The sequence below is a fragment of the Oryza sativa genome, chromosome 4 (genome assembly GCF_034140825.1).
Source record: "Oryza sativa Japonica Group chromosome 4, ASM3414082v1".
NCBI classification, from domain to species: Eukaryota; Viridiplantae; Streptophyta; class Magnoliopsida; order Poales; family Poaceae; genus Oryza; species Oryza sativa.
Genome location: NC_089038.1, coordinates 30,633,634 through 30,647,064, shown reverse-complemented (window position 1 = coordinate 30,647,064; position 13,431 = coordinate 30,633,634). Strand labels below are relative to the sequence as shown.

The following is a 13,431-nucleotide window of genomic DNA, read 5'->3' as shown; positions in this document are numbered from 1 at the left end:
CATATATGGAGATGATTAATTTTATTAATAACATGAAAAGAAAATTAAAGGTGTGATGCAGCGATTAATTATTTTCCCGATTGCATATTTTGGATTTTTGTTTGCACGCTTTCTAAGTTTCTAAATGGTGTCTTCTTTAAACAACATTTTAACGTTTTAGAAGTCAATTCATTCGTTTATACTCTCAAATAGCTATCACATAAATTATATAATTCATCAATTTCAGCTATCCTAAACCTTACTACATATTTTTTTTTCATGCAAGTCATGGTGATTAGTAAATTGGTGATCAATGGATTATCGAAGTCGTAAGATGAATATATAAGAGTTACTCTGAACAATTGTAAATAGGTGTCAAAATTAATTGCTATTAGTTAGACATCTAATGGCTTGCTAGCCACAAAATTAATTTCTCTCTACATTTATATAAACAAGGACGAAGCTGGAACAAATATTACCATATGTCCCATACATATATATTGCGCAGTTAATATTCTAATTAGTCATTTAAAATTCCTTAAAATGCTCTCAAACTGCCGCGTGGTGCTCTAATAAATTAGGGCAAATATTAGAAATTCTAAGAAAAAAAATAAAATTATCTATTACTTAATTTTCACTTAAATCGGTAGGTCCAATATTATAAACCGTTAGATTAAATTGATCTTAGAACAAACTAAATATTACGGGGTCCCACCTCAGCATAGGTGCGCACCTACGTGCGCGGGTTCGTACGCATCCCCTCCCTTTTTTTCATTTTTCTCTTTCTTCTTTTTTCCCATGCATATGCTTCCCTCCCTTTATTACTATATCATACGCCTTCATGAGATGATTTAATCAAAAGAGTTTTGAATTCTTGCACTCGCATTTTTCATTTGCGGCCATACTACACGGTATGTATATAGATGGACTGTATGATAATTAACTACCAATAGTTTCTTATTTACTCGAGAAAAAAAACATGATTTAAAAGTTGTAAGTACTAAACCCATCTCCTACTCAAAAGTTCGTGAATGGTTTTCTAAGATACCTTAAGAAAAATAGAACCCTTAAATTATTATAAAATAAAATTATCCAAACTTTAGTTTGCCCTAAATCTATGAGACAAAATTTTTGAACAAACAATAATCTTACCTTTCAATAATATAAGTGCCCGCGCATACGCGCGGGCCACCTTCCTAGTTATATATAAAAAGTGTGTAATTACCACGTGACATACTTCAATATGAAGTATTATAGTCTATTTCTAAGTGTTTATAAATTTGTTGCTAGAAAGGAACCACCAAAATGGTGTCTGGTAACAAAAGTAGAGTGAAATGCAGGCACTCCTTTTCTTCTTATAAAGGAAGCTTTTATTGAATTCAAGATAACTATATCAAGATGATATAGTCGTGAAAATACATCTAGCCTCTGTATAGCTAAGATATACACAACCCAAAAAGAAACAAACAGTTATGAAAATGAACTCAAAAGAAGTACTAATATTAAGGACCATCAATCTGATCGAAGAGATTAGACCACCACCCATAACCATGGATCCACCTGCTCCAACCAATTGTTGACAGGGAACTGCAACCAAGTCATGTAAATCCGGCGTCTTTTGAAGGATAAAGACCCATGTACGAAGCTATTGGATAAGTAAGTAGATAGCCTATATTAAAGAAGATGATTTTTTTTCTTATCAGAAAAATATATCTTTCACGCATAGCCATAGCGAGCAGTAAGTAATAGTTGCGTCAATAGAACTAACGATTTCATATTGCATCGTCAATTTCGCTTAGATAGATTAATTGTCATCATTTGTCAGTTCTACCCCTTGTAATGGAAATACCAAAGGAAGATCGTTCTACCCCTTGTAACGGAAATACCAAAAGAAGATCTTTGTTTTCAATGGCATCTTTAATTTCCATGGGTGTTTGTTACTCCCTCCGTCCCACAATATAAGGGATTTTGAGTTTTTGCTTGCAACGTTTGACTACTGTCTTATTCAAAATTTTTTTTGCAAATATAAAAAATAAAAAGTTGTGCTTAAATAAATAATAAGACGAGTGGTCAAACGTTGCAAGCAAAAACTCAAAATACCTTATATTATGGGACAGAGGGAGTAGGATTTAGGACATCTATATGTAATAATGCTTTTTTTTTTTTGGAAAAAGGCCAAAGCCCAGCTTTTATAACAAAGCGTAACAGAGCCATACAACCGCTGGGATCATGATACCAGCTCAAGATGTCAAGCACAGAAACTAAGTAGGACAGGACGCTGCTGGCACAACCATAACAAGCTAGAGATAGATCTGTCCAATTTGGGTTTATGTTCTAGGTAAATTCATCTAGGTCCAGTGACAAAATTTGACATCCGCCCAATTTAGATGGCCCATTTGTGGCCTGAGAGCCGTGGATACATGCACGTTTAACACCACATTGCTAGTTTAGTTGGGTGGAACCAATTTATAAGATATTGTCCATTCAACCATACCACTCCCGGATTAACTTTTTTACACGAAACGAGAACAAAAATGTAAGTAGGTTGCTATGTGTAAGTGTGGCCGCTCATTTGATGGATTGGCTTGCACGGTAGTGTTACACTAAACAATATTAGCACCACATGGAAGCAAAGCATTCCAAGCTAGTAGTACTAATTTTTGCCCAATAAAATCCTTTCTCAAAGAGAAGTTTTAGGAGGATATAAAGTTAGTTAGAGCTTATGCAACCGTGGACCTGTTTGTATCTACCAATATTATACAAAACGGATATTGTTCTTGCAAAGTTGTATTTCCTACCTGTTTATCCTGCCAGAACATTTTCGACAAACACGCACGCAAAAGCTCTGTATGTTGAATATTTTAGAATAAACAGTACTAGCAGACAAATACAAGCAGCTTCAACGAAAGGTGAGGACGATGTATGTAGCAGAAACGGAGAAGACGAGCCGCCGTTGAAGAACTATTGCAGGGTATGCACCACCTGGGATCAGAGAAAGAAAATGAAGAGAGCTACAGCGCTCGCTATCCTTGCGGCAAAGGTACAAATTCGCCCAGGTGTCGAGTTCCTCATCCATCCAGATCAGCGCTTATATATAGCTTCCTTGCATCATCTTTAATTAATTAGTTAAACATCAATATTAATATTGCTGTTTACTACAGGTATCTTGGTTCAATAAGTACAAAAGAATATTTGTTTTTCAAAAATAAAACATTTATTCTCCGGGCGAGTATATATACCTCGTACAAATGAGCGAGTGGTGGATGGACGTACATATCATGCTGCATGTATCCACAGACACCGTTACAATGACTTGAGTCTTCAGATACATTTAACCACAAGACACATCCACATGCTCACATCCAGCTACAACAGACACATACCATATCCTGCATATGGCATTAGTCCTCGCATAGTCGCATTGTCCCTACTCACTTGTAGTGAAGCTAGAAGTACTATTGATGGATGGGAAATGGTGTTAATCCAGTGGGCCAAATCAAAGGCCAGATGCCACGTATATACATTTTTTTAGCAGTGCATGTATTTACTTCCTGCATGATACTGCAGGTAGCTAGAGGATGCAGCTATCTAGTTCCATATACAAATAGTACTGCACAGATATACATGTATATACCAGTACAATATTATCACATGTGTGTAGTACTGAACTACTGATGTACATATGCGTATTCATGGGGTGAGCCCGTGAGGGGATTGATGAGTAATGTATATCTCAAAAATGTTTGGCCATTAGATGAACAGGAGAAGTAAATGCATTTCCTTGGCGCAGAGACAAAAATATGTACCATCTCCAGCGAATCCAACATATGCCCTCCTTATGCAAGCAAAGAGGAAGAGGAGGCCAGCTAGTGTTCCTTGGCATCCCCTATATTGTTTCAGATTCTCACTGGCAGACACGCATGCACTATTCTGCCAACTTTGAGAGGAGTAGTGTGTGCGTGTTTGTGATTCATACTCTAGCTATTTCACGCACCGTGTTTCACTTGAGGTCACATCCAAGGGCATATCACTTCCGTTGCAAGCTAGCAATGCATGCATGTCCCGATCTCTGTCACATCATATCTATCCCCTTCAGGAATGCAGGTCGATCTCACACACTCTTGTTGTTCTTCTTCTTCCATCTATCAACTTCAAAAACCCCATTTTAATTTTACTTGTTCAGCTGCTATCCCTATACCCCAGCAGTACATCCACATAGAATATAATCTTCTTATATCTGTTAGATAACCATAAACACAGTGCACACATCGAGCGACAGAGAGAGAGATAGAGTGGTCATCATCTCATGCATAAGTACAACAAGTTGACACAGCCTAAAAAATGAGGTCCATATACCTAGACCTTGAAACAAAATTTAATTCTCACACACAATAATATGAAGAAGCAGAGAGACCAAATGAAGAAAAGAAAAGTAAAAAAAAAAAATCTCATCTTTCCTTTGCTGACATTGTCACAATCTTTATGGTTATTAGCTGGGATCAAGTTTATGTAACCGTATGCATGCATAAACCCTCATGCATGGCTTTATGCCCATGGGTTTAGCCTCTCTTCCCTTGCTCAAATGAGCTCCCTGCCGAAGAGTTAGTAGTAGTAGACCAGTCTAGCATGTCGAATGGATCCAATTCCTTGGCCATTGCCTTCTCCTGGGCATGATCGCCACCACTTGGCTTGGCTTCCATGTACTCCTTCGAGAAGATTAAGCTCATGGGATCTGACTCCAACTCGGCGAGGTCTGCGAAGAAATCATCCGGCTGGCCAGTCTCCGGTATCATCGGCTTGTAGCTCTCACTGAAAACATGATCCATGAGCTCACTGTGGTCTACTACTCCAGCTGCAGTAGTGTCCATGACTCTCTCCAACTCCAATGCTTCCGACGATCCTGCCAGTGCCGCCTCTTCCTCCTTCACAACCACAGGAGAAGCACTATTCGTGGTAGTGATTGTGCTGGTGGTCGTCGTCGTCGCCGTCGTCGCCTGATCCTTCTGCTCTTCTTTAACGCTTGGCTGCTGCTGTGACTTGTCGTTCTGAGAGCCCTTGGAACCCGAGCCGCCGCCGCCGCCGCTGTTCTTGCTGTGGTGAGACCGGGTTGAGCCGGCGAGGGCGTTGCGCTGGGTCGGCCATGGGTGGTTGTGCTCCGAGGTGTAGGTGATGACGAGCATGTTTGGGTCAGTACGGCTGCGCTCTACTTGCTTCCTTGCAGAGCAACCTTTTGAACTGCTGCATCTATAATAGCCTCTGCAAATTGTTCATTTCAACAAGATATATTTGTTTAGATCGACTAATTAAGCTTGCATGCACTTCATCACTTGTTCTGATATTAAACCAATGCTGTAGGTAAATTAATAAGTACTAGTAGTAGTACTCCTATGTGCTTCGATCCTCTAAGTTATGGAAGATATATCCGGCCGTTTCCAATAAAAAAATGTTTTGACTTTCATACTGAAATCACAGTGGTCTCAAACTGGTTACAGTACTTGATTTAATTTTACTCACTTCATTACACTTCCATTTTTATTTTAAGAGAAAGAGAAACATCATATCTGATGTGTGTACAAAAAAAAAAATCCTGGACTTAACTGCATCTAGCTTGCCAGAAAGATATAGGAGTATACTCCATCTAATCGTGTGAGCTAGCTAGTTACCTGCAGTGTGCACCGAGAGTTGAGACTTGCTGATTTAAAACTTGTACAAATTAATACATGGATAAACTAAGTACTACACCCTTGGAATAAGGATAAACTAATCTCAGCAGATATTATTTCAGTACATTTTATCTAGCTAATTAATTCGTCACACATTTATGGAGTACTATCTGTATGTGATGAGGTGTGCAACCCCAAAAATACCACAAAAATTACAGAAGCTAGTAGAACTAGTTGGATATGAGAATTAGCTAGAAGCATGCATGCATCTTTCATGCTACCCTATACCTAGCTAACCATTTGTTTAGTATCTTCCAATTAATCTCTTGACTTCCATGCATGGATCGTGCAGACGCAATGTGGAGTACTGGATAAAATTATATAATGATGATGGACTATATATATACATGAATGCCAGATGATTAAAAAGAGTTTGTTCAAACATTTTAATGCATACACACTCAATTCAATCCAATTTATTACCTCATCAAATCAATTAGCTTATGTTAAAACAGAAAATGCATTTGCTAGAATGATAAACATGCATGTACCTTGGGTAGGGTGAGCCCTTGATAGGCTTCTGGCCGTACTTCCTCCAAGCCCAGAGATCAGAAGGCACCACCTCACCACTGGGTCTTCCTCCCGCCGCCGTCGGCGCCGGGATGCACACCACCTTCCTCGCCTGGTTCTTCCTGCAATTTAATTAGCACTTGGATAAGTATCACTTATATATCTCACAGTTTTTTCTTTTTTTGTTTTACATATCCATATGTGTACACACGCAATGTCGCAGCCAAGTTAATTAACTCGTTTGCAAATTTTGCATCGATCAAATCGAGGCGATGCGTATGTGCTAGCTTAGGGTTTCAAAAGCCGACCTTGCCGGCCGGAAAAAAAGCTGTGGCCGGTTAGGTCTAGATGCAGATATGCACATCACCCGATATGCAATGCGTTTTTGCCAATCCAGAAATATTCCCACCGTTCACCATGTGTTCATGATAACTCTTGTGCCTAAAATTTTGAGCTGTAGGTAACATCTGTGACCTTGCCACAGCCCGAAGAATCCTCGGAATTCCTCCTCGATCTCTCTTCTTACTTTCTTCGGCGGTGCAGTGCAGAACACGGAAAAAAAGAACAGCAAATTTGCTTGTTTCGAAAAAAGAACAGCAAATTGGATAGCGAAAGAGAGAAAAAAAAACAAGGAGAAGTTGTACAATCACTTCCCCCCTAATTAATCAAAATCCGGTCACGAATTACGAAATTAACCCAAGATATTGTGCATGCAACCAAACGAAGAATTCTTTTTGGATCGATCTAATTAGATCTAGCTATAGGATGGTGGTTGCCGGCCCAACCTGCGCTTGATCCCGCCGGAGCGCGGCGACGACATCTGCATGCCGGCGACGGCGGCGTCGATGGCGCACCCGGCCGCCTGCCCTGCCGTGATGCCGAGCTTCATCATGTCGCCTGCGGAGATCGGCGGGTACGGCCGTATGGCTCGCGGCGACAGCGGCGATGGCATCACCCTCGGCGCCGCCAGCCCACCGACGGCCGCCATCGGCATCCCTCTGGGCAAGAGAGGCTTCCTGCTCATGTCTAACAGGTGTCCACCGCTCCCACCACCACCTCCGCCGCCGCCGCCGCAGCCGCCGCCGACAGCTGTGTCGAAGCCGACCTTCGCCATCGCGTCCGGCATGGCGTCCAAGAAGTCCGCGCCGGACGAGTAGTCGCTGCTGAACGGGTCCACGAGGCCGGAGAAAAGGTCGCCGCCGCCACCGCCGAAGATGTCGGCGCCTGCCGCTCCCCCGGCGCCACAGCCGTCCGTCGTCGACGACAACGACGGCGGCGGCGGGAAGAGCATCGGCTCAGCCGGGAGCTGCCACTCGGCGGCCGTCGACGGGAGGTCGACGACGACGCTCCCCGGCATGGCCCCTCCCCCGGCGCGGACGATGTCGGTGAGGTCGCCGCCGGCCTGGTCGCCCTCCATCCTCTGCAGGAAGTAGTCGCACATGGCTAGCTTAGCTAGCTAGAGCTTCCTCTCAGCTAGGGCTTTCTCTCCACCGATCTCTCTATAGTGGATGCTATTTGCTTAGCTCGACGCAAGCATCCACTTCCAACCGCTCAATAATTCTCCTCCCGCTTCTGCACACAATTCCGCACCAAAGCTACCTAAGCTGAAAGCTTCTTCTCCGTTCTTGACACTAGGTAATTGAGCTGATCTGCTTGTTCTAGCGAGCTACTAGTCAGCAGCAAGCGTGCGAGCAAGCAAACAAACTTGTTGGGGTGTTGTGGAGAGGGGGCAGAAAAGGAGGTAGGGTGGAAGGGAAGCAGGGATGTGAGAGATGGGCAGTGGAAAGGGAGCTATCTTTTCTTTACACCAAGCAAGCAAACAAGAAAACAAAGAGAAGAGAAGAGAGAGAGAGAGAGAGAGATGGGTAACTTGAGTTGGCTTCCAAGATGACAATAAAGAAGTATGTAGCAGCAGAGATGAGAGAGAGGGAGACGTGGTTTTAGTAATATTTTTTGTGGCTGTGGATGTGTATGCATGTATATGCAAATGCAAACGCATACATACACGGGCGCGCGCGGGGCCGGACGGACGGACGCTGACCTCGCCCGCCCAAGCGGCCGGGGGGGAGAGAAGAGAGAGAGGTGTGTGCGATCCCCACACGCAAGGCGGCATGGCCGCGGCGGGCGCTTGTCGCGCGCGCGCGCGGTAAAACCAAAGAAGAAAAAAAAACGTACGCAGCGCGCGCGTACCACCACGGCTCGCTCATGAGATCTCTCTGTCTCGCGCGCGGCGCATCGCGTGCAAGGTAAGAACAAAAAAAACTGAATCGGAAAGCGGACGCGCGGCGCGTCGTACCCTTGTCGTCTTGACCGGCGACGGGCGGCCACCGGCCGGACGAGCGAGCTGGCGTGCTCCGTGACACTCTTCCCTGATGAACGGCACCAGTACGTGCTGATTTCTTGCCCCCGGCCGACACTCTCTATCGAGAAGTATCGGTATAGTACGAGTACTATAGCAAAAAAGACATGTAATTGATACCTATAATGCAAACCGAGCATAGCTTGACAGTTTAGGTTCACGTCTGCCATATGATATCTGTGTTGATTTTATCAATCTCAAAATATATTGATCCAGTTTCATGAAAGTGTTTCTAGATATAGTGTACGTGCGTGTGTACATTCATTAGGGATGAGTGTGTGCTGTGTTTTGCAAAAGAAAAGAGAGAGAAGGAATTAACCCTATAGTTAATTAGCCCATGGTTTAATAAATCTGGATAATGTGATAACCACCATTTCAATTTTGTATAGGAATTAACAAGTGATATAATAGTTGCCCCGGGCTTCACAGTTAATATACTGACTGAGCCGTGCTCGATCGATGACACCATGTACATGCATGCGGCGTTGTACACTTTGTACACAGTGACTCATAGTCCTGTTTACTTTTGGTCATGTTACCGCAGGGCACTGTGGCAAACATGCATGCATCGTGGATGTGTGTGTACTTTGATCTCTGAAAATGGGCGTGCAATATTGTTCGCCTTTATCCTACGTACTCATGAAACTTTATTAACCGGTGCAAGTGATGAATAGGTAGGTTGGTTGTACCACAGCCATTGACCCAGCTGACTAGCTAGCAACACCATTACACCAACAACGACAGACAGACATACATATATACAGCCTCACCATGTATTTCACTTGACCTCTTTCTGTACCAAAGCATACTACTTTCAGCACCTATGTAATCGTAGCATATAGTAAGGTGTTTGAATTCTTAATTGGATCTTAGCTGATTCGAAAGTGACATGATCATAATTTTCTTGGGAACACATACTACATTGCCATCTTTTTATATTCTATTTTATAATATCTTTCAGTTGTTTCCTTATCGATTTGTTTTGATATATTTCCTTCTGAATGAACGTGCCCGTGGTATTGAAATGAAGCACATCTCAGTATCACACACACAGCTAGCGATATGTGTGTTGCTTGCTGGAGAAAATTATTTATAATCGATCCGGCCGGCCTGCAGGCACAGGAGTAGTATATATTGCTATGCTAGCATAGTTTTATATTGTTCTCGTCCAACTATCCACTTCATGTAAGATTACATATTTTAGCAGAGCAATAGTTAACTAATAATTAACTATATAGTTGTAAATAAATTAGTAACTGTAAATATATAGGAGTAGCTAATAATTAATAAACAGAACGATAAGAGAGATGCACATACCCGGCCTACAGACATAAATTAATTAATTATATTGCACTTGGATTATTCTCATTATTCAATTATGTCGATAGCACAAACTGCGAATGCAAAACCAATGATGCACGCATATATGTGAATTCCTTTTGCTAAGCAACCATTCAGACATATCATCCCACTGCAATCAATTAAGCACATAGATTATGCTCATTTGGAATCTATCAATTCACTTAGCTAGCTCTTGGTACTTAACTAATGTGATGATTATGTATTGTTTAAGAATCAATTGCAAGTGGGTTCTTGAAGGTGATGCTGCAGCAGAATTAAACAAAGGAGAGTTGCTTTCTGTAGGAAGTTTCTTTGAATCTAATGACATCCTGGATATGGGATCGCATGCGGCCGGACATAATATCCGTACCTTTATTTTTAATCAAACTAGAATGATGTAGACGAAATATTGCACATATTATGACCAGTTGGATAAATACTTTCTTCAGTTCAGACAGGTATATATATATACAGCGCTATTTGGACGCACAGAAGATACGGTGTCCATATATTTGAAGGAAATTTTTTGGCGCAAATTAAAGGACATGCTTGATTGATGTGGAGATGATACGGTATTAGAGTTCGATATTATCTCTTCACTGAGATGGATATTGATTAAATTTTGCTCAAGCTTATCGATCGACTCTGCTCTAATTATATGTTATGAGCTTAATTCGTTCGTCAGACCAGTCCTGTACCTCTGAACAGGCGACAGGATAAAATATATATCTGATGACTCATGATAGAAACATATTAATTCAGACTTTTTTGTTTTGTTCTCTCTCTACTAGTACACCAGTAGCATTGATTAGTGATCTAATCCCAACTAAACCAAAGTGTTATAGTGTCCATAGATCCTTATTAATCCATGGAATAGTGAGAACTTGACGTAGGGAAGAAAGAACAGAGTATAGTAGTAGATCAGTATAACAAATTGATTAATAACTAACGTGTGCATGAATAGACAACAGTTGTAAAGAAATAATTAACTGAGAAAAGTTTTCACGCATGCATGTCCGATCCATCCATATATAGCGTGATAGTCAAACCATATTCAACCCACGTCGTTCTCCTTTTTACCTTGGCCTGCACAATGTGCCATTTGTTATCTAGGCATATCTTGGTAAAATAATTAAGAAACCATGAGCTTATGATTTGATCAGTTTGACTTCGTGCATTACTGGAGTTGAGTCAAGGCTAAAGAGTCTTGTCACTTAACCACACACAAATACAAGCACAGAGTATTTTTTGAGGTATGTGCACTAATGTTTCTTTTCCTGACAACTACACATTGTGTCAGTTTAGGGTTTCTTTTCCCATCTCTATCTCTCTCTAGTAGCTGCCCCAAAGATTCCAAATTGTGCCATGTGCCAAACTGCCAATGGCCTCACTAATTAATCACTAGTAGTATACTACGTATATACTTTTAGTACTCCTACACTGATCAACTTGGATTGACTTCTTGACTTGCTGTAGAGTAGTACTGTCCAAATTAAAGCAAACGCTAATCACTTGTCTCTCCTTAATTTGTTTTCACAAAGCACCAGAAAGAATTGTTTTGGAGTTAGTCACGGAGAACTGTCTCTGAATTTTGGAATTGATCAGAGGCAGCCTGTGTCAGGCCATATGGCACATTAGATATACAGTAGTACTATATACTGATCACTTCACAGTTTTTAAATGGGTAACTTAAACAAATGGGGATAGGGTAGTCTAGATGTAATACATTTGCTCATTGTGTGTCATGCTGCGATTAATGTGATCTGTTTAATTAAATGGTGGAGAATCCGCATCAAAGGGTGGGCATATATTTTAGTCAGGATCATGATCAATTGAAGATATGAACGACAACCCATTTATGAGTAAGCGCACTTGGTGTTGGATTAATAATCACACTAATCTTAAGATCAGTGGCTAAAATATTTGATATGAATAAATGCCACTTTTTTTTTAAAAAAAAAGGTATATATATGGCGCTTTGCAATCGTGCATTTGCTAGTACTATTTTGGGTAACTCGCAAACACACACATGGTGACAACATTCCACACAAAACAAGCATTTATGCATGCATCTCGATCGTTGAATATCTCTCCACTTTTTTGTGGAGCTAGCTAGTTTAAGCGCGGTCAAATATGTGATACTCATCTGCTCTTTTTAAAGGTTCATATGCTGTTTTTTCTTTCTAATTTCACTTCTCCTGGTTAATTAATTTTGGCTTTATTTTTACTGAAATGTTAATTAGTGTGGTCCTACGCTCAACAAAATGCAAGTTTGTAAGCTTTGTCTACTTAACTAGGTGAAACCTCGCGCGTTGATGTGAGAGTTTAGTATAATATATAGTGATAATAAGTATAAATAATACTCCCTCCGTCCCAAAATATTTGACTCCGTTGATTTTTTAAAACATGTTTGACCGTTTGTCTTATTAAAAAAAGTAAGTAATTATTAATTCTTTTTTTATCATTTGATTCATTATTAAATATACTACTACTACTACTCAAGTTTTTTTTAATAATATTCACAAAAAGTTTTTGAATAAGACGAACGGTCAAATATGTTTTAAAAAAATCAACAGCATCAAATATTTAGGGACGAGGGAGTATATAATAGATAGCTACATGGCATAAGCTTACGTAAGTTGATATTTTTTATGATAATTTAAATAGTATATAGAATGATGATCCAAATATAAAAGTAAGGTGATGCGGCTTATGAGAGAGAAAAAGGAGGGAGATAATTTGAATCATAGATTAGTAATCTAAGGACTAAAAACAATTGATATGTCTTACTGAGAGAATAAAATGAGGAAAATAATTTTGACCATAGATGTGATGTGATGTGATATACTTAATGAGAGAAGAGAGGAATAGCATTAACTAAGTGAAGATGAACTATATAAGGATATCATACAAAAATGCTGGAGATATATATTAAAATATTATGTGAATTATGTGGGATGATGATTTAATATGCTTGCATTTTAAAACTACAGAATTTAATACATTTTAGAATTATAGATAATATAGCATGCTTACGTTATATTTAAGATGTATTAATTGTTAGTGGATGATAATGTAGCATCTTTGCATGTTGAGTTTTAGAATTTAGTGAGTTTTCACTCTATAGTACTCCTAAGATATATAGAATTACTTCCTATTAATTATATTCCTCCTGTTCTGGACTAGCTACTACTAACATACAAGGGAGCTGGGAGTTGAAAGACATATATACACATACATGATAAACACAGAGTTTAGTTTGTACTTAAAATAAAGACAAGATAACACCTACCTTTCACTTGTTCCAGCCTGACAGAATGCTAGCTAGCTGCAAGCTCATGCATGCCGTTGTCTTTGTTTAGAGGTTCCTGAAATTAAGCATAGTCATATAACTTTATTAACAAGCTTTAGTAATACTTTAGATCGATCTTCGTGACGTTGGGATAAAGTAATCGGTCTTGGTCCCTTCAGACTATGGCAAAGGTATGGCTTGTCCTGATATGGAGATTCATTGTTTTT

At 40.2% G+C, this 13,431-nt stretch overlaps 1 protein-coding gene across 1 annotated transcript; it reads right to left on the bottom strand.

Annotated features, from left to right (window-relative positions):
• Positions 1-4,253: 4,253 nt before the first annotated feature.
• Positions 4,254-8,053, bottom strand: LOC4336850 (uncharacterized). Its single transcript, XM_015778991.3, has 3 exons — positions 6,998-8,053; positions 6,194-6,334; positions 4,254-5,235 (listed from the first exon to the last, which is right to left on the bottom strand). Exons 1-3 carry the CDS (start codon positions 7,651-7,653, stop codon positions 4,539-4,541), a joined length of 1,494 nt encoding a protein of 497 aa, XP_015634477.1. The 5' UTR covers positions 7,654-8,053; the 3' UTR covers positions 4,254-4,538.
• Positions 8,054-13,431: the final 5,378 nt, after the last annotated feature.

Excerpts from the sequence above, each read along its gene's own strand:
- LOC4336850 (XM_015778991.3), bottom strand. The coding sequence starts at position 7,653 with ATGTGCGACTACTTCCTGCAGAGGATGGAGGGCGACCAGGCCGGCGGC. Across the intron at positions 6,335-6,997 it reads TCCGGCGGGATCAAGCGCAG|GAAGAACCAGGCGAGGAAGG; the intron begins GTTGGGCCGGCA and ends ATTAAATTGCAG. Across the intron at positions 5,236-6,193 it reads AAGGGCTCACCCTACCCAAG|AGGCTATTATAGATGCAGCA; the intron begins GTACATGCATGT and ends AACAATTTGCAG.